This window comes from Panicum virgatum, chromosome 9K (genome assembly GCF_016808335.1).
Source record: "Panicum virgatum strain AP13 chromosome 9K, P.virgatum_v5, whole genome shotgun sequence".
Taxonomy (NCBI): Eukaryota; Viridiplantae; Streptophyta; class Magnoliopsida; order Poales; family Poaceae; genus Panicum; species Panicum virgatum.
The window spans coordinates 2,234,327-2,261,831 of NC_053144.1; the positions used below are offsets into that span (position 1 = coordinate 2,234,327).

Genomic DNA, 27,505 nt, shown 5'->3' on the forward strand with positions numbered 1-27,505 from the left:
GCCGGCCTGGTTGGTTTGGCCGGAGGAGAATGCAAAGCACTCGGCTGCCCCACCCGTCAGTCTCTCATGAGTGTTATAGAGAGGAGAGGAGGGCCAGGGAGAACCGGGCCGAGCCGGGTGTCGATAAGGAAACACCTCGCTCGCTGCTCATTGCTGCTGGTAGCAAAGATGAAATGAAAACCAGGTTAGTAAACGTTTCCTCTCTCTCGAACTCTCCCGAGCGCTACAGTTGAGAGAGGCGAGAGGGCGGCGACCCGTGCTCCCGCCGGCGGGAACGCCGATCCCCTCCATCTCCGGCGGCTCTTCGAGCCTCGGATGTGTGGGGGATCCGCGTCTCCTTGCCCGGTGGTGTAGAGTAGGTCCTAGGTCATCTAGGTTTAGGTTTCCGGGCGCCGTCGGCGAGGCGGTGACGGCGGCGGCGCGACGGAATAAGTCCCTCCGGCTCCTTCATCGTCTCGGTGGCGCTTTCTCCGGCGTCGGCGAGGGGCTGGTGAGGGCGGGGTCTGACGGAGCTGGGTGCCTTGCTGCTGCGGGGTTGCTTCCGGTTCTCGGAGATTCCGAGGTAGGAGACATGGCCGCGATTCTTCATCCAGGTATGGTTTGGAGGTCGTCGGCGGGATGCAGAGGGTTGGCTGTGGGGTTGAGGTTTGCAGGGTGGGTGGACCGCTTCTTTTTTCTTGCTGTTCGCCGGCGGGGAGGGCGGATCCATGGCCAAAGGAGCTCGGGGTGTGTCCCCGGCCGATGCGCTTTCTTCGTTCTCCTCTACTGCGGCTCGTGTCAAAGCTTTGCAGCGATGGGGTTCCTTTTGGTCTCGGAGTTCATGTCGTCTTGCTCTGGTGCTGGCCATGGTCACGGCGGAGGAAGGCGACGGTGTCGGCGACGACCGGTGGCCACAGCAAGTGCAAAAGATCTACTGGACTTCGTTGTAATTTTCTTTTTCTTTAGGGTCTTTTGTGCAAATGTGTGTGGACAGCTGGTCCCTCTGTATGCTTCTAGTAGGTGCCTGTATCGTCTGGGTCTTGTACTCGTATACTGCTTGGTATAATACAGGTGTCTTTTATCAAAAAAAAAAAAAGATGAAATGAGAACTGTAGCTAGATCGAGAGCTGGGGAACAAGGTCGAGAAGGGGATTCCGGCGGCCTTGCTAGGAGCTGATCTGCCATCGGCAGCACCGAGGTATGGCTCTCGGGTCACAACGCTGTTTCTTTCCGTAGATCGAGCTAGCTCCATCTGTAGGGGAAAATAAACAGTTCTCCGACTCTATCTGTCTCTAATCTCTCCCTTTTTTGGCTGGGAAATGCCAATGGAAAACTGCACGAGAACTTTTTGTGAGATTGCACCCGTGCGCGTGTGATGTGAGATTTCGAAAATATGTAGGACTAATAATCCAGAAAGGAATAAGCCGCGTGCTCGCTTTCTTTCTCGTCCCCAAGTCTTTGGTTGAAGACTTGAACTCGCTGGAGTTGGTGTGCTGTGCCAATATCTATTTTTTTATTAAAAAAAAGTGCAGGAGCGCCGCATAATCATTCAAGGAGGAAGAAGTGCAGTTTTACAGATAGCTTAATATTACATAAATGGAAACTAAGATAGCTCAATCACCGACCAGAGGGGTTCAACACGCTTGCTGGCACAGCTTGATCTCATCTTGAATTAGGCCAAGCACTTGGAGTGGCAGCAGTGTCTTGCTTGTTGTCAAAACACGACTGTTTCGCTCCTTCCAGATATGCCAAGCTGTATACATCAGCAAAGCCCTCTTCATGGTACTGGGGTCAGCATATCTTGGTCCACCAAGCTTAGCTTCCATGTCTGTCTCGTCTCCTTCAGGCACTAAAACTTGCTCTGCCGTCCATCTGCTCATCAGTTGCCAAACTTCTTTTGCATAACTACAATGCAGACACAAGTGAAGTGCTGTTTGACGTTCTTGGTCACATAGGGGGCAAGTCTGATTGCAGTCCCAATGTCTTGCCGCCATTTTATCTGCTGTCAGAATTTTGCTTTGCACCAACAGCCAAGCAAAAAAATTATTTTTTCTTCTGCATGAGGCATGAGCTTTTCAAATAATTCTTCCCTCAAAGGTGCTGTAGGTTCCATGCACTTGAGCCAGATATGCCCATTTCGACATGCAAGCTGCATTACCTGTCCACTTCCATCTTATCTGGTCTTCCTGGTTTGTGTACTGCTTGTCCTGCACTAGGACCCACAGCTCCACGAATTCTACCATTTCATTGGCCGTATTCATCCGCCACAACTTCCTGGTTCAATTATGGTCCACCAGAATGATGTGCCAATATCAGCAGGGAAACTGCCTTTGAGGGATGGAGATGAATCCTTTTCTTTTTTGGCGTCCGCTCCACTACTATCTTCTTCTCTGCTCGCATTTTTGAGACCTGACACCTATCAGGATTCAGGAAGGTAGGGGACTTTAGTTCATTTCTATTTTATTTTGAGTAGTAGTTTGCTTAAAATGATTATGTGGTCTAAACTGCTGGTACATGGCACTAAACCGCTGTTAGACCAATATAGTGATGGCCTGTTTAACGAGTTAAGGCCTTAAGATCATCTTTAAGAGTGCCTAATATGTTACTCCCAATAAATCTGTATTGGGACCTTGCCAAAAAATTGAGCAGTGTTATTGGGCACTGTTGGACCTTTGTTTTTCAGTTTTTCACCCAAAACTGATTATTTGAGGAATTTATTGGGCACTCTTGGAGATGCTCTAAGGGATAGGTTTACACTGATTAAAAACGAGGGATGGAAGTCACACTTTTGCAATACTTAAGGGGTGACAAATACACCTTTTCCTTTATGCAATATTTAAGGGCTCTATTGTAACTAGGATCTTCGTGCTACGAGTCCCAACAGTTGTCATTATAATTTGGGTGTATTCTATATTAGAGTGTGCCTTTTGGTAGATATGTTGGGCCTAACAAAATTTAGGTCTTTTATCGATCATGTTGATTTGAGTTTTTTTTTGTTACAATGATGAATTCTGAAACCCTTTTTTTTTGTTTTAAGAAGGATGCAAGGCTTCGAACCAATCGCTGTTGCCTCCGCGAGAGTAGGAAGATGATGAAATGGTAGATATGTTGTTTTCTCTAGATCTTAAGAAGAGTTCAGCGATGTTTGTCGAGTAGTTGTTCAACTAATTGATTGATGTGTATTGGATGAAGAAATGGTTGAAGTGTCTTTAGTAGTGCTGGCGTCGTGGCTTCAATTTGTGATGCTAGTTCAGGCATATGCCAAGATCTTCTTACGAATTACCTAAGGTGGAGAAGATCAGTTACTGTATTACCGTGGTTGTGTCAAGGTATGGTGATGCAGGATATTGGAGGGGGGAGGGGGGGTCCTTTTGGAATCAAAGCATACTGCAACAGCATAGGGTTGTGCTTGAGGGGAATGATACAAAATTATGACGCTTAATGGAAATACAGAAATTGAAATATCACAAAACGGCTAAGAAAAAAAAATAGAAGTCAAGAAACTCGGGGCAAGCAAATTAAACTATAAAAAGCATCCCCTTTTTTAGATGATGGAATACAATTGTGGAGTTTGAGACTATGTTTAACCATGATCGCTGAGCAATGATTTGTGCAGCGATCCTGCCAGCTGATGTGTTCTCTCTTGCAGCTTGCAGGTATGCCAGTAATACAGAATAGATCTGTGGTATGTCATGGGCAAGGAATGTTTTGCAAGGGACCTGAGGGGGTAAAAGTGAACCGGAATTGCCCATTCCAGGCCAAAGGGCAGGTCCTGCTTCAGTGCAAGACGTTCCAAGAAATGCGGCGCTGGATACTAGACACCTTCCGGCTGGACGAAGCGACACACGACATCACCCTGCGGTACATCGTGCGTGTGCTCAGGTCTTCGTCAACACGCCTGCACTATGACATGCTGGTCGACATTCTAGGAGACAATGAGTGGCAGACGTTTGTGGACTTAACCAAGCACCTCGATGGATCGTTCGTGCTCTACGCCGAGCGGCGCGCCAAGCAGCAGGTGACGCCGGGTGCAGTTCCCGGCGGCGTGATGGCTGGCATCAACGGAGCATCGGCTGCTTCGCGCACGGCCGGGGCGGATGGACGCGGCAGGAGAGGGGTCAGCTGGCCACTTTGCAAGCACGGCAAGCCGTGCACCATCGAGACTGACCGGGGCCCTCACAGCGCGGGGCAACGGTTCTATCGCTGCCGTCTCTTTGCAGTACGAAAACGCCTGTGTTTATGGTGGTGTAAACGCCTCTTCAGATCAAATGACATTATTAATTGTGGTCCAGGATGCTGGGAAGGACTGTGGATTCACGCAGTGGCTGGACGAGGAGTTCCCTGAGCAGGCGACCAAGCACATCAGCAGCCTCATGGGCAGTGTGGGGTGCCTGGAGAAGCAGGTGGAGAATCTCCAGGAGGAGCTCGACGAGCTTCGTCGCCGGTATGCCTGATCATCCAGGTCTGCAGATTGGCTAGGGACAACTGACCATGCACGCATGTTCTCCTCTCAATAACCGATGGCAAAGAATAGTCTTGGCTAGTTTCGACCGTGTTGTCGTGTCCGTTCCTCTTGGTTGTGTTCGCGATGTGCTAATGTAGCCGCGTCATTCGCTGTTGCTTTGGAAGAGCTGGTCTCCCTGAACATTCTGAACTGTGGCTGTAAACATATATGCCATGTTTCTTGCACTGTTGGGAACTTGGGATTTTCCTTTTTAGAGGTATTTGTGATTAGCTGACCGGCGAATTTGGTGTTCTGAACATATCAATTCGGGCCCTAATGTGTTTGGGCCACACGGCAGTGACTCCTAACCCGGGCTGAAGAACCTCGCAAAACATTATTCACGGGCCGGCCCGGACAATCTCGCCCCCGATTGCCAAGGCGTCAATTAATTTGCGCCCCGGTAAGCGGTAACCGCGACAATACTGTATGGCTCAAGATGCAAGTGGGCACTTACGTTTTTTATCACCCCTCAAAAAAAACTTTTTTATCAGCTAATTAATTAGTATGGTGGTTTTTCAAAAAATGCAGATACCTATATTTTTCGGATCAGCTAATTAATTAGTATGATGCTGATGCATACCACACTAGTTCATTTCTCTTTCTAGAATACTATTCTAACTTATATTCCTATCTCAAACTTAACTGCCACCGATGTAATGTAATTGCAAGTCAGTTGTTAGACAGATTTTTTATTACACAGTACAATTTAGATATTTTTATAGACATATCATCAGCCAGAATATCACCTACCTAGGGGTGGTAAAGGGCCCTCCAATTTAGCCTAGCAAATTTAAGGATAGGGCTGGATAAGGGCAGGACTAAAATTATATTCATTTTTGAGCTAAAATTGATTAGGGCTCAAATTAATTTGTGAAGGAAGCAAAAGGGCCTGGCCCGTTACCACCCCTACACCTACCAGCACTTTTAAATTATAAAATATTACACCCACGGGAGTGGAACAGAGCCTACTGATGTGTCCCGGGACCACCCTGCTACGCGGCCGTCAGGCAGTCGGCAGTTGTGGATTGGCATAGGCACACATGACACACCGCATTCCCCCGTGAGAAGGATGAACCAGAGTGAGCTGGAGAGACAGGCCGCGGCGCCGGCGGGCGGAGGCGGAAGAGATTCCGGCCTAACCAATCCAGGAGCAGATCTATCGTCAGCTGATCAGCAATCACAAGGTGAAGCTTCAGGTACCAGTGCTGTTTCTTTACTGTAGAGCTGTATATGTTGGGGGTGGGTGGGTGTGGGGCGGGGGTTGTGAATTTGTTGGGAAATGCCAGTGAAGACAAGAAGCTTTGTGCATGGGCATGTGTGAGTTTTGGAAATGTACGGAGGACAAAATCGCTCGCTCGCTTGCATTTGTTCCCTCCGGAGGACTTAGTTTGAACCAATTGTAGTTGAGTCCGCACCTTTGCTTTGTTTTGTGAACCTCCGATATGCTCCCCCTGCTACTACATCAGCAGGGGAAGGGGCTTTAGGAATGGGATATTTTTATATTAAAGAAAAGATGGCTAAGAGATGTCAAATTTAAGTCATGGGTTGGGGCGAGATTTAGTTGACGGTAGGTTAGCTACAGCACACAATTTAGGGTTAGATGTATTGTTGCTCAACCACATTTTTTGGGTAATAACTACTATGATGGATTTAATCTATACACTTTTAGATGTGTGTTCTTTGCAGTATATTGGATTGGCCACAATGGGTGCATATTCTTACATACAGACTGTTCAGGATGCATTGGCTTAAGTTCAGATATGTGATTTAAGAAATTTTGGGTCAGATCTAGCTTAAGTAGCAGTTGTGCCAATGCCAACTACAGTCCCAATTCCAACAACTAGACATTTAAATTAAGATGTACACACCTGAGGGATCTTAATTTTGTCTCATATCCCAACATCTAGTTCTTTACAGAGACAATGAAGTCCATTTGATCCGCCAAGGTGTTGATTTGAGTGGTTTTCCGGTTACCATGTAAGATTGAGTGCTCAACCCAGATGGAGCAAGGACTTGGAGTCTTATAAATGCTTGACACGCTATTTTTCTTTGGACCCTGAGAAGAGTTTGCATTGATCATGGAATCGTTTTGCTAATCTGTTGCTGTGGGAGTTAGTATGTCTGTGTCAGATTAAACTGTTAGTTGTGGTTAAATTTTTGCAGTGGTGGAGACAGCGTGGGTCTGCTTTTGCTTTGGATATCGTAAAATAAGGCCCACGCTACCTACACCAAAACATTCTGAACTGGTGATTGTGAAGGGGAGTGCTACAAAATAATGGTATTTGTAGTGGAAATGCAGAGATTTTACAAGAATTCTCACAGAAGACTAGAAAAATAGAGGGCTATCATATCAGTATATCACAAGAACAGATATATATTTATTATATTTAGGAGTATGAATACTGTGACCATGATTGAACCATGGTGTGATCATGCCTGATATGTGTTCTCTGCATGCAGAGCCTGCAGATATGTCAACAATACCGGATAAATCTGTGGTATACCACGGAGAAGGAATGTTTTCTAAGGGGCATCAAGGGGGTGTAGAAGTGAGCAAGAACTGCCCTTTCCAGGTCAAAGTGCCAGTAGAGCCCAAGCACATGATGTTCCAAATGATGCGGCGCTGGATAATGGATGCCTTTAAGGTAGATAAAGCCACTCACGACATCACCCTGCGGTACTTGGTGTGCGTGAAAAATACTCGGTTACCACGCCGGCATTACTACATGCTGGTCGATATACCTGGGGACGATGCCTGGGCAACATTTGTGGATATGACATCGCGCTTTGGTGGATCATTCGTGCTCTACGCCCAGTGGCATGCTAAAGCCACAGCACCTGATCTTGTTCCTGATGGCGCCAGCACTAGCAACAGCGGAGCAGCGACGAGGCCTGCTGCAGCGATGGCAGCCGCGCCCAAAGAGCCCGCTGTGATGCATGTGTAGGGAAACGGGTAGGCTACGCTAGCATCACTACCGCATAAACCCAAGATACTTGCGAGTAGAAGATCATAGATCGTTACCACTAGACGCGCAGCGCAGCGGAAGAAGTCGCGCGTCGATGTAGAGGAAGTAGTCGATCACGTCCCACGAACCGAGCTCCTCGTACTTGATCCCAGCAGCCGATCAGCGCAGCAGTCGCAGCAGCGCCTCCACGGAGTCCACACGTACGGGGATGAAACGCCGGGCGTCTGTGTGCTAGCACCGCACGCACGGCAAGGGCGGCGGCCGAGAGAGAGGGAGGGGCGGCGGCCGAGAGAGAGGGAGGGGCGGCGGCTAGGGAGGTGGCGCGGCTCAGGTCATCGCCCCCTAGCCCCTCCCTCATATATATAGGGCGTACTAATGGGCTTCTATCTCATAGGCCCATTAGTAACCCTAATCCCTCTTGGATCAATATCCACTTGGGCCTTTAAACCGTATTGTGATGATGGGCTCTTGGGCATATCACCAACAATCTCCCACTTGCACTAGAGACAATCATACATGCAAGCTTTCCAACATTCCAAACCCCTTAAGTGTGTGACCCGTTAGGTTCATGTGTAGGTGGTCGTGATCGAAAATCATTTCCGAATCACAAGTCAATAGCGGCACCTAGCAGGGCATAGTGACTCACAAATACACATAAAGATCATATCGGCCGAACCATAGATATACTCATACACCGATCCCTTTGCCACACGATACCAGTCAAGCTCAAAGCGAGATGCGTGCCACCTTTGTGATAGCTCGACCATTCTCTCGATCTAATAGTGGATTCTATTCATAACTAACATTTAGTCATCATGATTAACTCTTTAATCACTTTGGCATGGCCATGCACTTTCAAATCCAACTATCTCGAGGGGCCCAGAGATATCTCTCCCGTTATCTAGGAGGGGCAAATTCCATCTTGATCCGCTCACATCCCATTCCATGTTTCATGACATACCTGTAAGCTGCTTTTGTAACTACCCAGTCACGGAGTAGCGTTTAGCAGCCCCAAGATGCACCACTACACACAGTGAGAAACAATGGCGATCTCAGGTCTAAGGATTCAGTAGGTATAACACTCAAGAACAACTGATGGCACATACAAAATAACAATCCCAACATTGTCTTGGAGTGGGTCAATCCAACACCATGTTCACCAACATGTGTCCACATCATTAATCCGATATCTCCATATCCATGATCCGTGAAACATGATAATCAATTAATGCATGTGCTAGTCTCAACGTCGTTGTTGTCCCACACAACGATATAAACTAGGGATAATTTAGAATCATATCATTTTCAACAAAGAGTTTCACGAACAAGTCACATACTTGATAATCAATGTAAAATAATCATCCATGGAACAAATAACAATTATTTATCATTACATAAACATACTCATGACACAAAATCTCCCACGCACACTAGAATCACTGATGTAAGTATCTAATACCCATAGATCTCATGTGCGCCTCATGCTTTGGTTGTGGGAGAGGCTTCGTCAACGGATCAGCAACGTTTGAATCCGTGTGCACCTTGCAAACCTTCACATCACCTCTCTCAACAAAGTTACGGATGAGGTGATACTTTCGCAGTATATGTCTGGACTTCTTAGTTGTTCTAGGCTCCTTTGCTAGTGCAACGGCACCACTATTATCACAATAGAGGTCCACTGAACTGGACGCACTAGGAACAACACCCAAGTCAGAAACAAACTTTCTGATCCAAACAGCTTCTTTTGCAGCTTCGGAAGCTGCAATATACTCGGCCTCTGTCGTCGAATCAGCCACCGTATCTTGCTTGGAACTCTTCCAGCTCACTGCCCCACCATTGAGGCAGAAAACAAAACCGGATTGCGATTTGGAGTCATCTTTGTCTGTTTGAAAACTAGCATCGGTGTAACCCTTTACAAGGAGCTCATCTTCGCCTCCAAATATTAGAAACATATCCCTAGTTCTTCTCAAGTACTTAAGGATACTCTTTACAATTGTCCAGTGAGGTTCACCGAAATCTGACTGATACCTGCTCGTAACACTTAGAGCAAAGGAAACATCTGGGCGCGTGCAAAGCATAGCATACATGATCGACCCTATGGCTGAAGCATAAGGAATCGTACTCATCCTCTTTTGCTCATCAGGTGTCGTAGCACACTGACTCTTGCTTAGAGTAATGCCATGTGACATTGGCAAGATGTAGGATCAAGAACACCGACTAGAGGGGGGGTGAATAGGCGGTTTAAAAACTAAAACCAATACCACTAGAGAAATTTAATTAGTAACAAAGGAAAGCCCTATGTCAAGCTATTACTATCTCTAGATGGGTTTGCAACCTAGGGTGACAAGACACAATTCAAGCTCTAGTAAAGAAAATTGCTCAAAGTAAATGCAAGTATTAAAGAGAGCAAGAGTAGTAACCAAGCTTGACACAAGAAATTATCCCGTGGTGTCGATGACTTGCCGGTCACCCCTAATCCACGTTGAGGTGGATTCCAAGAATCAACCGCTCCTCTATCAAGAACCTCTTGATCTTGAGCCGGCTTGAATCAAGGAACCGCTCCACACCTCGATTCCACTAGAGTTGCTCTTCACCACTCCGGTGAGGTGAGCACAAGACCTCTCACAACCGAAATCGGGGCTCCTCAACAATCTCCTTGGAGGTGCTCCACGAAATCCACTTCTCCAAGCCGTCTAGGGAGCGGCAACTCCCAAGAGTAACAAGTTGATGACGCTTGCTTGAAGTATCCCTAATGCCACAAAGCTCAAACTCTTGATGCAATGCACTAGGAAGCTCTCACACTCTCAAAAAATGCAATCTCTAAGCAAGTGTGTGTGAGAGAGGGATGCCTTAGCTCTAATATGTCAAGAATGCAATCCAAATGGCCAAGAGATCCACCCAATGGCCGGGCATTGGGTATATATAGACATCCCTCCAAAAACTAGCCGTTACACTCTTTTCTGCGAAATCGTGGACCGTCCGCGGTTCAAAAACCGGACTGTCCGCCGTTATAAACCAGTGAGTCAGAGTGCATTTAATGCATGTCAGAACTAGCCGTTAACCCCTGGCGGACCGTCCGCGCCCTGGTGGCGGACCGTCCGCAGTTAAGAGTTCCAACCTACCAGAGACTAATATCGTCTCTGGAACATTTTGAGATTTAGCCTGCGGACCGTCCGCGCCTCAGTAGCGGACCGTCCGCAGTTAAACTTTTCAGCCCAAACCAGAGAAACAACCTCTCTGGTACAAATTTGAAATTAGCTGGCGGACCGTCCGCCCACCTGGTCCGGACTGTCCGCCAGACCACCAGAGCCTCTGCAAGCTCTCTGGAATGGTCGCGGACTGTCCGCCAATCTGGGCCGGACTGTCCGCCCCTCTGGGCCGGACTGTCCGCCAGCCCACCAGAGCCTCTGCAAGCTCTCTGGAACGGGCGCGGACTGTCCGCCCCTCAGGCGCGGACTGTCCGCCGTTACTCAGTTAGCTCTCGAACTTAGTCTATTTCAAATCTTTTCAAAACGCCGTTAGCCCTCATGCATGCAACTAGACATTTTGAGCAAAATGGCACTAAAGACCCGTCAAGCATGAGTACACAACCCCTCTTGATAGTACGGCTATCTATCCAACAAATCCGGTCACTTTTCAACCACTAAACGCCTTGTGACCGGTAAAATACAAAGGCCCTATTTTATACCTTTGCCTTGAGCCCGAGCTTTGCTCATCATCTCCAAAATTCCATACGTACACAACCGAATCTCTTTCATCCTTGGATCAACCTATACTCATTATCTCAAATGAAATCGTTAATCCACAAACCGTTGTCATTAATTACCAAAACTCGAATTAGGGGCCTAGATGCTTTCAATCTCCCCCTTTTTGGTAATTGATGACAACACTAAATTTTGGAGTGATAGAATTTTTCAAGTCAACTTTATACACTAGGCATAAGGTAGACTTGGAATTGAACTTTGGAAGAACTTACTCATTTTCTTGAAAATTTCAGAATATGGTATGAATAAATTTCCCAAGTTCGATGAGTAGAGAGAACTCCCCCTTGATATGTGCATATAAGTTTTCATGAATACCAAGCACACATATATATATTTGAAACTTTTGACGGAGTTTTCCCTACAAGTGGAAATCGAGGCATACAAGATACAAGATATATATGATATGAACTTTGACATGGTTAGCACAACCTCACAACCACAAGATGAACATAAATAGATAAGAGTAGCACACACCAACATAGTTCATCACACAATACAACCCAAAAGTTCAAATCCAAACACAAGTCTTAAGTAGAGATCAAACAAGACACAAATAGGCATGAGTAGCAAGCGGAAGCCGAAAGCGAATGATCTCCATGAGATGTCCATGAGCTCCCCCTAGATCCAAGCACTCCAAAGCTCCTTCTCCCCCTTTGGCATCAATTGCCAAGAAAGTCAAACGGCTGGTGGAGGAGGTGGCGGTGGGTAGAACGGCTGGTGCGGGTAGAACTCTGGAGGCGGCACTGGAGCCGGAAACACTGAGTAGAAATGATCAGAAAACCCTGTGAAGGCTGTGCTGAAAGCATCAAAGCGCTGCTCTAGCTGCTCCTGTCTCTGCTCAAACTGCTCAAACTGTTCAGAGGAGGGCAAATCCTCAAAATGTGAGTCAAGGGCTGCTATATCTGAGTGTAAGCTCTCATGAAACCCCTGCATCTGAGTCATCATGGGCTGGAACATCTGCTGCTGCATGTTCTGAAAGTTGAGGTTCATCTGATTCTGCATCTGACTAGCCAACCCCGCAATCTAAGAGGACATGCTCTCCTGCATGGATGCAAAGTATGGATCAAAGTAGCCAGCTGGAGGAGCCCACTGCTGCTGTGCTGGAGGATGCGGTGGTGGCATGGCATGCTGAGCTGCAGCTGCTCCCATATGAGCATCATCATCACTATCATCTTGCCCCTGTGCTTCGGCATCCATATCATCTCCAGGGAAGGGAGTCAAAGGCCTCAAGAGAAAAGCATTGTCATTCTTGAATGGCCTGAAAGGTGTGTGCTTGCTTTCACATATCCCTCTGAAGCTAGTTTTAACCTTGATGATGGACATAATGTATGGAGCAAAGTACAAGTTCATCTCCATGTTAAGCCTCAAGTCTGCAAGCTGATTCATGATAAGAGCAATGATATTGATTCTATTTCCATTCATGATATGAGATATCACATTCCAATAGTGCCCTCTAATCTTGTCCTTGTTGCCACTCTTAGGCATGAATGTGACTCTAACAATTTTATTGATCACTGCAGGATGATGCCTTAGACCCTGAGTGCCCCCAAAGCTTCTAGCAATTCCAAGATTTGCAGGCTCATAGAACATGGGGTAGTCATTCTCATCTAGAGGGTTTTCTAGCACAACATTCATACTATGCTCACTATTTATGACATTATAATCCAATTGATTTGCCTCAGCAAACTGTGCAAATGTAGCACCATAGGTTCTTTTTCCAGTTGTCCACCTAAATGTTTCCTCAACCATGTTGATTTCTAGAGTGGCATAGAACTGGCGTATCACTGTTTCATTCCAATCACACCTATGCTGCAGAAAATCAGCTAACCCCATTTGCTGAAATCTATCCACTAGATCAGTCATGACTTGATGTTGTCTCATATAGCCTAAGTCAATGGTCTGATGTTTGAAGACATTTTTCTTAATTAAATGACCAAAGTAAGCATCTTTTTGTACCTCGGTTTTGAAGAAGAGAATGTTGGTGTCACGAGGCAAGCTGAACTGATCCACTGCTCTTGCATTTGCATAGCTCTCTGCAGTCCACTGTCGGCTAGGTAGATCTAACCCCATCAAATCTGTAACATCATTGTCAACCCCCTCAGTATCTTCCTCTGAGGACTCATCACCAACATCTCCCACTGAAGATGCAGCAGCCATCTCACTGACATTTGGAGCATAGTCCACATCATCCGAGTCATCACTGTCTCTTTGCCTTTTAGAAGTCATTGCTTTCTTGATTTTCGTAGCTGTGGCCTTGACGATCTTCCGGGGTGGCCTGAGATCAAGATTTAACCATAAGAACAATTACTAAAGTCATAGAATCAATCCTTAATGATAAAGCTCAATTCAGCACTGATCTGAGAAAACTGATACTAGCGGACTGTCCGCACTTCTGAACGCGGACCGTCCGCGGTTCATGAAATACCACGGCGGACCGTCCGCGTCCAGCAGGCGGACTGTCCGCGACCCATCTGTTCTGCACAGGAACACAAAATCGCCCTCATCTTTGATTCATCCATATTTTGAGTTTTGATTCAAATCAACCAACCAAACTTTAACTCTAGCAACTCCTCATCACTAGGAATAAGATCCCCCAAGTATTTGCACGAATCCATAGAAAAAAAATAGATCGGAGCATCTAACCCTAACTCTTTCCAATAAAGAAATCCAAGAACAAGAGTTAGGGATTCATTGAAATACCGCGAGGACATGATGCACTATCTTGAGAAGAGTCCGGGGATGTGCTCGGACCGTCCGGGAACCACTCCAAAAGGGCTTGACCTTGTCGTCTTCCCCACGTGCTTGAGAGAGAAAGAGAGAGACACTTTTGGAGTAGTGTTTGGTTTGGTGGGGAGGTGAAGGGGACATCCAATATAAGTCAAGTCTGGCCGACCCCACGATTCTGTCCAGTCGCGGACTGTCCGCGGTCCTTTGGCGGACCGTCCGCCTTTGAAATTTTTACACTGCAACTGACTGAAACTGCCTCTGCCCAAACATGCGCGGACCGTCCGCTGTCCTTTGGCGGACTGTCCGCAATGAATTTTTGCGGTTGACAACTTCTCTGCAGAACCTCTGGTGAATAAGTCCAGTTAACGGCGGACTGTCCGCCCCTTACCCGCGGACCGTCCGCGCTACCAAAAATCTGACAAGTCTGAATTCTGCCAATTTTCTCAATTCCAACTCTAATTTGGGATCATTGCTCAAATAAAAATCTAAAAATCTCAAATCTTGCATGAAAACCTTCAAACAACTTATATGAGCAAGTTTCAACAAGAATTCAAAAATAAATCGAGTAGAATCATGAAAACTCATAAATGGCTCAAAAATACCTCAAAAATTCATAAAAATGAAACAAGAAGTGCATGAAAGAACCATATGCCACATGTGCTAGTTTTCAAGCCACATTTGAGAAGTCAATTATGTTTAACTCATTTCTCAACTTGCAAAACCGAGATTCATCCAAAGGCTTGGTAAAGATATCGGCTAATTGATCATCCGTGCCAATACCATCAATCTTGATATCACCCTTGTTCACATGATCTCTAAGAAAATGATGGCGGATATCAATATGCTTGGTTCTTGAATGTTGAACCGGATTAGAGGCAATCTTCACGGCACTTTCATTATCACACAACAAGAGAATTTCATCAAATTTCACACCATAATCTAGAAGAGTTTGCTTCATCCATAATAATTGAGCACAACAACTTCCGGCCGAGATATATTCCGCTTCGGCGGTTGAAAGAGCCACGGAATTTTGCTTCTTTGATGACCATGATACAAGAGATCTTCCAAGAAATTGACAACCACCGGAAGTGCTCTTCCTATCAACCTTGCACCCCGCATAATCCGAATCCGAGAATCCAACCAAATCAAAATGAGCCCCCTTGGGATACCATAAACCAATATTAGGAGAATATTTCAAATATCTCAAGATCCTTTTGACGGCGGTCAAATGACATTCTCTAGGTGCGGCTTGAAATCGTGCACACATGCAAACACTAAACATGATGTCGGGCCTAGATGCGGTCAAATAAAGCAAACTACCAATCATAGAACGATAAAGCTTTTGGTCAACCGGGTTACCTCCCTCATCTAGGTCGAGATGCCCATTTGTGGCCATAGGAGTCTTGATTTGTTTTGCATCTTCCATTCCAAATTTCTTCAAGATATCATTCACATATTTTGATTGACACACAAAGGTGCCTTCCTTGAGTTGCTTGATTTGAAGTCCAAGAAAGAAACTCAATTCACCAATCATGGACATCTCAAATTCCCTAGACATCATTTCACCAAATTTCTCACAAAAACTTGGGTTAGTTGAACCAAAGATAATATCATCGACATAAATTTGACAAACAAACAAGTCTTTACCAATATCTTTAGTGAACAAGGTAGTATCAACCTTACCAATTTTGAAGCCCTTAGAGATAAGAAAATCCCTCAATCTTTCATACCAAGCTCGTGGAGCTTGCTTAAGACCATAAAGAGCTTTAGAGAGCTTGTATACATGATTTGGCTTCTTGGGATCTTCAAAACCGGGAGGTTGCTCAACAAAAACAAGTTCACTAATTTTGCCATTCAAGAAAGCACTTTTCACATCCATTTGAAAAAGTTTAATGTTGTGAGAGCAAGCATAAGCTAATAAAATTCTAATAGCTTCTAATCTAGCAACGGGAGCAAAAGTTTCACCGAAATCCAAACCTTCGACTTGAGTGAAGCCTTGAGCGACCAATCTTGCCTTGTTCCTCACAACCATTCCATCTTCATTTTGCTTGTTTCTAAAGACCCATTTAGTGCCAATAACATTATAATTCTTGGGCCTCTCAACTAAATCCCAAACTTGATTCCGGGTGAAATTATTTAATTCTTCATGCATAGCATTCACCCAATCCGGATCTCTCAATGCTTCATCTACACGGTTAGGTTCAAGAAAAGATACAAAAGAATAATGTTCACAAAATGAAGCGATGCGAGATCGAGTTTGGACACCCTTACTAATATCACCCATGATTTGATCCACCGGATGATCCTTTGCAAGAACATGATGAATTCTTTGAGGAATAATGGGTTCTTGAGTTGATGAAGAAGGTGCACTAGATGAACCAACTTGATCTTGTACTTGAGAATCATCATTACTTGAATCTTGTACAATTTGTTGTGCTTGATCATTTGAGATAGAAGTTGAAGGATTAACTCTAATTGAGATAGAAGGACCATCTTCATCTTCATCTTCTTCTCTTGGTCTAACATCACCAATTGATATGTTTTTCATTGCATTTCTCAACCCATCACTTCTCACATCATCAAGATTTTCTTGTTCATTTTGAGACCCATTGGTTTCATCAAACTCAACATCATAAGCTTCTTCAACAATGCCATGTGTTTTGTTGTAGACCCGATAAGCCTTGCTACTAGATGAATATCCAAGAAGAAAACCCTCATCACATTTGCTTTGAAACTTTGATAACCGAGTTCCCTTCTTGAGAATATAGCATTTGCAACCAAACACTCTAAAATATGATATATTTGGCTTCCTTCCAATGAGCAACTCATATGGGGTCTTGTTATGAAATCTATGGCAATACAATCTATTTGAGGCATGACAAGCCGTGTTGATTGCTTCGGCCCAAAAGCTATCCGAAACATTATACTCGGAGAGCATTGATCTTGCCATATCAATCAAGGTTCTATTTTTCCTCTCAACAAGACCATTTTGTTCCGGAGTGTACTTGGTTGAGAATTCATGCTTGATTCCTTTCTCATCACACCATTCCTCAACTCTTGTGTTTCTAAACTCACTTCCATTGTCGCTCCTCACTCTCTTCACTTTGAGCTCAAATTCATTTTCGGCCCTTGTAAAGAATTTCTTGAATGTGTCATATGTATCGGCCTTGTCATGAAGAAAGAAAACCCATGTATATCTTGAGTAATCATCCACTACCACAAGACAATAGCAATTTCCACCTATACTTCTATAAGTTGTAGGACCAAATAAATCCATGTGCAATAATTCCAAAGGTCTCTCGGTTGACATGACACTCTTAGTGGGATGAGTATTTGCAACTTGCTTTCCGGCTTGACATGCACTACAAAGCTTATCTTTATCAAACTTCACATTCTTCAAGCCAACTACTAAATCATGCTTCAAAAGTCGGTTGAGTTGTTTCATGCCAACATGACCAAGCCTTCTATGCCATAACCAACCCAAAGATGATTGAGTGAATAAGCAAGTGGACAAATTTGCCTCTTTAGTTGCAAAATCCACAAGATATACATCCTCATGTCTAAATCCCGTAAAGATGTGATCTTTTCCATCCAAGCTAGTCACTACAACATCATCTTTAGTGAAACTACACTTATATCCAAAATCACAAAGTTGAGTGACCGCTAAGAGATTAAACTTGAGAGAATCAACCAACAATACATTTGAGAGAGAATGATTGCTTGAGATAGGAATTGTACCAACTCCTTTGACTTTGCCCCGGCTATTGTCACCAAAGATAATGTCACTATAGCCACCAACATTCTCATCTAGAGAGGAAAACATCATTTGATCTCCGGTCATGTGTTGAGTGCATCCACTATCAAGCACCCAATGTCTTCCCCCGGACTTGTAATTCACCTACAAAGAGGAAGTAACCTTTTTAGGTACCCAAACTTTCTTGGGTCCTTGAACGTTAGTAACCACATTAGTGACCAAGACTTTTGGCACCCAAATGGCATTCTTTTTAGCACCATTTATAGGTATCCCAACAAATTTTGCACTAACATTGCCATTTGAATTTTTCATAAGCATGTAACTTGAATCAAAGGATATGACTTTCTTGTTGGTGCAATTCTTCTCAACATGTCCAACCTTCTTGCATTTTTCACAATATGGCTTGCCACTACTCTTCACAAAGGTAGTTTTGGTTTGCACAAAAGCCTTCTTCCCTTTCTTAGGAATATATCCAAACCCTTGCTTGTTCAAGGTGAACTTTTGGCTTGCCCAACAATGATTAAACTTTGCTCTACTATCATAGCATTTTCTCAAATCATTAGTCAAGCAAGTAACCTCTTTCTTTAACAAATCATTTTCCATAATGAGAGATTTATTGCAAGATGAGTTATCAATTTTAGTGCACAAAGAACTAGTAGAGCTACAACCACAAGATTTATCATCAATTAAATCACAACTAACACCAATGCTCAATGTTGCTTTTCTTTCATGACTAAGCAAGGTATTGTGAGCTTCCTCAAGCTTCTCATGAGTTTCTTTGAGATTCTCATGAGAAGTCTTTAGCTCCTCATAGGAATCTTGAAGAGAAGTAAACTTCAACTTCAAGTCCCTCAATTTAGCCTTTTCCTTTGTCATGAATTCATCGGCATCATTAAGCATTTCAACAAGATCATCATATGAAAGTTCATCAAGTTCATCATCTTGTTGTACCTTTGCACCACCTTTTGCCATAAGACAATGTGGTGTAGAGAAGAGTGATGGAGCCTCCTTGATGGCGATCCCAGCAACTCCCTTGGATGGCTTGTCATCATCATCGTCATCATCGGAGCTTGCATCGGAATCCCATTCAACAAAATAAGCTTGGCCATTCTTTTTCTTCTTGATGAACTTCTTCTTCTTCTTTTCATCATTTTTCTTGTCCTTTTTCTTATTTGGACAATTGACAATGATATGACCTACTTCACCACAATTGAAGCAAGTCTTGTCCACAAAAGGATTTTTTCTTGATGATTGACCTCTCTTGCCAAAGCTCTTCTTGCTCATCATTCTATTGAATCTCTTGACAAAAAGAGCCATCTCCTCATCCGATTCTTCTTCTTGGCATCCACTTTCTTCTTCATTTTTGCTATCTTGAGCTTTGAATGCCACACTTTTCTTTTTCATATCAATTTCTCCACCATGAGCTTCATCTTGAGATTTCTTGAACATGTCATGGGTGAGAATTTCTCCCAATATTTGTGTGGGAGTTGCGGTCTTCACATTTGACCTTACAAGTAAGGTCACAATTGTGTCATATCTTTCCGGAAGACATCTAAGAAACTTGTGGTTGAAATCCCCATCCGGTACCTCAAATCCAAGTCCCTTGAGATCATTTACAATGTCATTTAGCCGGTTGAACATCTCGGCTATGCTCTCATCCTTCTTCATGGTGAATTCACTAAAATTTCCTTTAAGCAAGTATAGCTTGGCCTCCTTCACCGTTGATGTACCCTCATGAATTTCCATGAGCTTCTTCCATATGTCATTTGCATTTGTGAGGCTCTTGACTCTATTGAATTCATTTACATCAAGAGCACTAAAGAGCACATTAACCCCTTGATCGTTTAGTGTCTCATTTTCCTCATCTAGGGGTGTCAAACTCTTTGGGTCCAAAATGACATATCCATCATTTACTACTCTCCATAGCTTTCTACTCATGGCTTTGAGATGAGCCGACATCCTAGTCTTCCAATAATCATAATTGTTCCCATCAAAGAACGGTGGCTTCCCAACATGAATCCCATGATCACTAGTCATTGTTCTACTCCAAGATGGTTAAATCCTTAATTAATGGAGTACTTAGCTCTGGTACCACTTGTAGGATCAAGAACACCGACTAGAGGGGGGGGTGAATAGGCGGTTTAAAAACTAAAACCAATACCACTAGAGAAATTTAATTAGTAACAAAGGAAAGCCCTATGTCAAGCTATTACTATCTCTAGATGGGTTTGCAACCTAGGGTGACAAGACACAATTCAAGCTCTAGTAAAGAAAATTGCTCAAAGTAAATGCAAGTATTAAAGAGAGCAAGAGTAGTAACCAAGCTTGACACAAGAAATTATCCCGTGGTGTCGATGACTTGCCGGTCACCCCTAATCCACGTTGAGGTGGATTCCAAGAATCAACCGCTCCTCTATCAAGAACCTCTTAATCTTGAGCCGGCTTGAATCAAGGAACCGCTCCACACCTCGATTCCACTAGAGTTGCTCTTCACCACTCCGGTGAGGTGAGCACAAGACCTCTCACAACCGAAATCGGGGCTCCTCAACAATCTCCTTGGAGGTGCTCCACGAAATCCACTTCTCCAAGCCGTCTAGGGAGCGGCAACTCCCAAGAGTAACAAGTTGATGACGCTTGCTTGAAGTATCCCTAATGCCACAAAGCTCAAACTCTTGATGCAATGCACTAGGAAGCTCTCACACTCTCAAAAAATGCAATCTCTAAGCAAGTGTGTGAGAGAGAGGGATGCCTTAGCTCTAATATGTCAAGAATGCAATCCAAATGGCCAAGAGATCCACCCAATGGCCGGGCATTGGGTATATATAGACATCCCTCCAAAAACTAGCCGTTACACTCTTTTCTGCGAAATCGCGGACCGTCCGCGGTTCAAAAACCGGACTGTCCGCCGTTATAAACCAGTGAGTCAGAGTTCATTTAATGCATGTCAGAACTAGCCGTTAACCCCTGGCGGACCGTCCGCGCCCTGGTGGCGGACCGTCCGCAGTTAAGAGTTCCAACCTACCAGAGACTAATATCGTCTCTGGAACATTTTGAGATTTAGCCTGCGGACCGTCCGCGCCTCAGTAGCGGACCGTCCGCAGTTAAACTTTTCAGCCCAAACCAGAGAAACAACCTCTCTGGTACAAATTTGAAATTAGCTGGCGGACCGTCCGCCCACCTGGTCCGGACTGTCCGCCAGACCACCAGAGCCTCTGCAAGCTCTCTGGAATGGTCGCGGACTGTCCGCCAATCTGGGCCGGACTGTCCGCCCCTCTGGGCCGGACTGTCCGCCAGCCCACCAGAGCCTCTGCAAGCTCTCTGGAACGGGCGCGGACTGTCCGCCCCTCAGGCGCGGACTGTCCGCCGTTACTCAGTTAGCTCTCGAACTTAGTCTATTTCAAATCTTTTCAAAACGCCGTTAGCCCTCATGCATGCAACTAGACATTTTGAGCAAAATGGCACTAAAGACCCGTCAAGCATGAGTACACAACCCCTCTTGATAGTACGGCTATCTATCCAACAAATCCGGTCACTTTTCAACCACTAAACGCCTTGTGACCGGTAAAATACAAAGGCCCTATTTTATACCTTTGCCTTGAGCCCGAGCTTTGCTCATCATCTCCAAAATTCCATACGTACACAACCGAATCTCTTTCATCCTTGGATCAACCTATACTCATTATCTCAAATGAAATCGTTAATCCACAAACCGTTGTCATTAATTACCAAAACTCGAATTAGGGGCCTAGATGCTTTCACAAGAAACCTTTCTTGGAATCTTGCATATTGAACCGATTCAATATCTTGTCAATGTACGTGTCTTGGCTCAATCCAATTAGCCTTTTTGATCTATCTCTATAGATCCTAATACCCAGAATATAAGCCGCCTCTCCTAAATCCTTCATCGAAAAACTCTTTTTCAATGAGGTTTTAACGGCTTCAAGTATTGGAATATCATTTCCGATCAGTAATATGTCATCCACATATAGGACCAGAAACACAAGTGCGCTCCCACTAGCCTTTTTGTAAACACAAGGCTCATCTTCATTCTTGATGAAGCCAAACCCTTTGACTACTTCATCAAAACGAATATTCCAACTCCGAGATGCTTGCTTCAATCCATAGATGGACCTCTGAAGCTTACATATTTTCCTAGCATTTTTAGGATCGACAAAACCTTCAGGCTGTGTCATATACATATCCTCACTTAGATGTCCATTAAGAAAAGCGGTTTTGACATCCATTTGCCATATCTCATAGTCATAATATGCGGCAATTGCTAGGAGAATCCGAACAGACTTTAGCATTGCGACGGGCGAAAAGGTTTCCTCATAGTCAACACCTTGAATTTGTCGGAAACCTTTCGCCACCAATCGTGCCTTATAGATGTGAACATTTCCATCCATGTCTAATTTTTTCTTAAAAATCCACTTACAGTCGACAGGTCTTACACTGTCAATCTGATCGACCAACTTCCAAACTTGATTATCATGCATGGATTTTAACTCGGATTCCATGGCTTCAAGCCATTTGTCGGAGTCGGGTCCCATCATTGCTTCTTTGTAGGTCAAGGGCTCATCATTTTCCATCAATAATACATGGCGCTCCTCCGTAATAAGGAGGTTGAGCTTGTCAGTAGCGCGACGTGCCCTTATAGACCTTCGTGGGGCTGGTGCCTCAACTACGGGTTGTGCAACATCTTGCACATCCCGTGGATCTTCAGTGGGTGCTGAAACAGTTTCGGGTGTTTCCTGAATTTCTTCAAGTTGCACCTTACTCCCACTAAATCCTTTTGAGAGAAACTCCTTTTCTAAGAAAACACCATTGCGAGCGACAAACACTTTGCCTTCCGCCTTATTGTAAAAATAATATCCTTTGGTTTCCCTAGGATACCCCACAAAGAAACATTTGTCTGACTTTGGAGTGAGCTTATCTGACATCAAACGTTTGACATAAGCCTCACATCCCCAAACTTTGAGAAAAGATAATCCGGGACGCTTCCCAGTCCATATCTCATATGGTGTCTTCTCAACAGACTTACTTGAAACCCTATTCAGTGTGAACGCAGCAGTTTCAAGAGCATAACCCCAAAATGACAATGGAAGATCAGCTTGGCTCATCATGGACCTAACCATGTCCAACAAGGTTCGGTTCCTCCGTTCGGATACCCCATTCCATTGAGGCGTTCCGGGCGGAGTTAGCTGCGGAATAATTCCACATTGCTTCAAATTATCATCAAATTCAAGGCTCAAATATTCTCCTCCACGATCAGATCGCAGAAATTTAATTGTCTTGCCTAATTGATTTTGTACTTCATTCTGAAATTCTTTGAACTTTTCAAACGATTCAGACTTGTGCCTCATTAAGTAGATATAGCCATATCTACTAAAGTCATCAGTGAAAGTAATGAAGTACTGAAAACCACCTCTGGCTATTGAGCTCATTGGTCCACATACATCGGTATGTACAAGTCCCAACAAGTCACTCGCCCTCTCACTCTGACCAGTGAAAGGCGCTTTGGTCATCTTTCCAAGCAAACAAGACTCACATGTGTCAAATGATTCAAAATCAAATGAGCTTAACAATCCATCTTTATGGAGTTGTTCAATGCGCTTCTCATTTATATGACCTAAGCGACAATGCCAAATAAAAGTGGGATTCAAATCATTTGGTCTAAGCCTCTTAGTATTAATGTTACAGACAGATTTATCCTCAAGATCAAGAACATATAATCCATTCACCAATGGACAATGAGCATAAAAAATACCATTGCAAAAGATAGAACAACGTTTGTTCTCAATTACAATCTTAAAATCACCAACTTCTTCCAAACATGAAGAAGAAATAATGTTCTTGCTCAAAGCAGGAATGCAATAACAATTATTTAATTCCAAAACTAATCCGGAGGGTAGAGACAAGTGGTAGGTGCCGACCGCCAACACCGCAACCTTTGCGCCATTGCCGACCCGAACGTACAACTCGCCTCTTGCAAATCTTCTAGTCTCACTTAGACTCTGCAACGATTTGCAAGTGTGAATCATCGATCCAGTATCAAATACCCATGATTCACTAGAAGATAATGCAATATTTATTTCTATAATATTTATACCTGAAGTGGAAGTCTCACTTCCCTTCTTCTTCTTTTCTTCCAAGTACTTCTTGCAGTTCCTAGACCAATGTCCCTTTTCATGACAGTGGAAGCATTTATCTTCAGAAGTAGGGCCAGATTTGGCCTTAGGTGCTGGCTTTAGCTTAGAGCCCGAGGACTCACCACCGGAACTCTTTTCCTTGCCTTTACCTTTGGGATTAGGAGGCGTCCAACGCTTCCTCTTTTTGTTCCCCTTCTGAATCATCATCACATGATTGGGATTCTTCTTAATGCTCTCCTCTGCTGTTTTTAGCATCCCATGCAACTCACTCAATGTTTTATCCAAGCCATTCATCTGAAAGTTCATGATAAAAGGCTCATAGCTCGCCGGGAGCGACTGGAGAATAACATCAGTAGCCAAGTCTTGGTGAAGTTCAGAACCAAGTCTATCCAAAGTCTCAATGTAACCAATCATTTTGATCACATGAGGACTGACTGGGCTACCTTCTGCCAGCTTGCACGCAAACAAGGATTTTGAGATATTGAACCTCTCAGTTCTGGCTTGGTTCTGAAACATCCCACGCAGCCCCTCGATCATGGTATGAGCATCCACATGCTCATACTGCTTCTGCAGATCAGGGGACATGGTGGCGAGCATCAGACAGCTGACATCAAGTGAGTCATTGCAGTGCTTCTCATAAGCTCTGCGATCAGCAGCAGTTGCATTGTCAGGGAGATCATCAGGATATGGCTGCTCAAGAACATACTCCTTTTTCTCTTGCCTGAGAACAATTCTCAGGTTGCGGTACCAATCAATAAAGTTTGTTCCATTCAACTTTTCTTTCTCAAAAACAGAACGCAAATTGAAAGCGGAATTGTTACTGGCAGACATGATCTACAACATTAAAGTAAAGCAAGATTTCAGCACTAAGTTTATGTAAAGACTTTCATTAACTAATTTAACAAAAGACAACCTACTATATCAAAGTCATCTTCCCTCTAATGACATATAGTGGTTCAAGATCCATAATCACTAAAATTCTAGTGAGCTTTAGCATCACGGCTAAAAAAGTAGTGATACAGGTAAGTAACAAATTACTAATCACATCTCTATGCGACTCTTGTTTGTTGGGTGGCATCCAATGCCCCGGCCCCAACCCTATGCCTTAAAGCCCAAAACTGTTTTGATAGCTTTGCTGAGTAAACCAATACTATGCTTGTGAATGTCCGACATCCACCCTATACAAAAGTGATAGCTGAGGGTACTCTACTTTGGTAAACCTACCACACAACGATCAAAATTTATAGGTGCAGCTATTGGTAAAAGGCATCAAAAACTCAACCTTTTCTGAGGGAAGCTATTCTATCATGATTAAAGCATCCACCATATGTAAAAGCATGAAAGAATAGTATGACAGGAAAATAAACATCACAAGCATATAATCATATTATATTGTGAATAGTATGGCCTCTTGCATCACAATGGGCACCATCGCCATGGCTCCAAGGTGACCTCCATTGCCATTCGTCCTGTCTTGTGGTGATCATCATCGCCATCATGATTGAAGCCTCCATGAAAAGATACTAAGCTACTACATCTAATAGCTAGTGAAATAATTACATGAGGATTCAAACATCACAAGTCGACACGCAGGTCGTTATACAATAATGGTGCAACCTCAACCCGGTTGTATTAACTTGCGACACGCAGGCCGCACAAATCATCACATACATCATCACATGACATTGAGGCCATACCATTCACATCACACCCTGCAAAAACAAGTTAGGCGTACGACGTGTTCTACCAAAGTAGCGCTTGAGAAGCCGCTACAGCGAGAAAGCAACGGCGGTCAGAGTGATCGCATCACCTCAAATCCGAGCCATTCATAATGCCTCAATTTTCACTAGGTCAATCACCTTGACCGTGCAAACTTTGCACTTGAGAAGACTGCATCTACACATGACCTTGATCTGTTGGTTCAATCTGCTGACTATGCACACAGTTAGTCCCGATGGTGATTCCAGCCGGTAGGGACATGTCGTATGCATAACAGAAAAAGAACACAAACTAATCTTTTGTCACATGCCGCGCAATCAACTCGCTCCAGTTTTAACCCCTTATGACCAATTGATCTAATCAAACCGTGCAAAAGTAATAGATCCAATCTACTACAACAACATATCACCTATATGCAAAAGATCCAGACCAAAAACTACGCAAGATGGCTCTGGTACCACTGAAGGGAAACGGGTAGGCTACGCTAGCATCACTACCGCATAAACCCAAGATACTTGCGAGTAGAAGATCATAGATCGTTACCACTAGACGCGCAGCGCAGCGGAAGAAGTCGCGCGTCGATGTAGAGGAAGTAGTCGATCACATCCCACGAACCGAGCTCCTCGTACTTGATCCCAGCAACCGATCAGCGCAGCAGTCGCAGCAGCGCCTCCACGGAGTCCACACGTACGGGGATGAAACGCCGGACGTCGGTGTGCTAGCACCGCACGCACGGCAAGGGCGGCGGCCGAGAGAGGGAGGGGCGGCGGCTAGGGAGGTGGCGCGGCTCAGGTCATCGCCCCCCTAGCCCCTCCCTCATATATATAGGGCGTACTAATGGGCTTCTATCTCATAGGCCCATTAGTAACCCTAATCCCTTTTGGATCAATATCCACTTGGACCTTTAAACCGTATTGTGATGATGGGCTCTTGGGCATATCACCAACAGCATGGACACGGTGAGAGCTGGCCACTGTGCAAGCACGGCAAGCCGTGCAGCATCGAGACTACATGGGGTAATCTTGACCCAGGCCGACGGTTCTATCGCTGCCGTCTCTCCCCGGTATCATTTCCCTGCCCTTTTTTTGTTTCCTGAGAAATGCTTATGGATGTCATATTAATTTATTACTCTTGTGAAGATCTAGAACTAGTAGGGTTGCATGTATTGACAAATGACCTGAATTCCATTTTCCAGGCAGGCAAAGATTGTGGGTTCACGAAGTGGCTGGATGACAAGTTCCCTGAGAAGGCGACCAAGCACATCAACAGCCTCCTGAGCAGCGTGGAGTGCCTGGAGCAGGAGGTCGAAAACCTCCAGGAGGAGATCGATGAGTTCCGTCATCGGTACGTGATCAACAGCCACTGTGCTCCTCGCGACACCCAAAGCGGTGGGCCTCGCCCGCGCCAGGTCCGTAGATTGGTCAGGCACAAATGAATAGGCTAGCTTTTGTGAGTTGTGTCATCAGTTACAAGCTGCAAGCTCCCAGGACTCAATAGAGTAGCGTAGGCTAGTTTCGTCCTGCCATGGGTGTGTGTTTCGTGTTCAGTCACCGTCAGCAGTTGTTCAGTGTATCGTGTCGCGTGAGCGTGATCCGTAGCATAGCCGCATCGATCACTAGATTGGTTTGACCTGCTGGCTGCGGTTTCACTCGTTATTATTCTAGATGAGTTTGTTTGTCTGAACAATATGAATCGTGTGTCTGTGATGCCACTATTAATTGCGTATCTGGTATTTGATCTGGCCCTGAAGGGTTTGGCTACATCTATGACACTAACATAGAACAATTCTAGCTTTTCAAAAAAAAAAAAAAACATAGAACAATTCTGAATAGAGAGAATAGCCCAGGTTAGCCTGTTCTGTGCTGCAGGTTCCCCGAACTCAATAGAGTAGGGCAGTAGGCCAGGCAAGCTTCATAACTTCAGAACTGCTCTATGCTAGTGTC

The 27,505-nt window shown here is 44.6% G+C and overlaps 1 protein-coding gene across 7 annotated transcripts; it reads left to right on the plus strand.

Annotated features, from left to right (window-relative positions):
• The first annotated feature begins 121 nt into the window (after positions 1 to 121).
• On the plus strand, positions 122 to 27,322 carry LOC120649256. Of its 7 annotated transcripts, XM_039926006.1 has the most exons (6): positions 1,073 to 1,177; positions 3,629 to 3,635; positions 5,491 to 5,679; positions 6,944 to 7,422; positions 26,515 to 26,625; positions 26,758 to 27,322. In XM_039926006.1, the coding sequence occupies exons 3-6, from the start codon at positions 5,553 to 5,555 to the stop codon at positions 26,995 to 26,997; spliced, it is 957 nt and encodes a 318-aa protein (XP_039781940.1). In that variant the 5' UTR covers positions 1,073 to 1,177; positions 3,629 to 3,635; positions 5,491 to 5,552; the 3' UTR covers positions 26,998 to 27,322. The 7 variants fall into 7 exon arrangements, 6 of the variants coding, with proteins under 6 accessions (XP_039781943.1, XP_039781944.1, XP_039781940.1 ...); XR_005665203.1 differs by lacking the exons at positions 5,491 to 5,679; positions 6,944 to 7,422; positions 26,515 to 26,625; positions 26,758 to 27,322 and adding exons at positions 3,020 to 3,078; positions 4,272 to 4,498; positions 4,530 to 4,718 and having other exon boundaries at positions 3,629 to 4,198; XM_039926009.1 differs by lacking the exons at positions 5,491 to 5,679; positions 6,944 to 7,422; positions 26,515 to 26,625; positions 26,758 to 27,322 and adding exons at positions 122 to 168; positions 4,272 to 4,713 and having other exon boundaries at positions 1,077 to 1,177; positions 3,629 to 4,198.
• Positions 27,323 to 27,505: the final 183 nt, after the last annotated feature.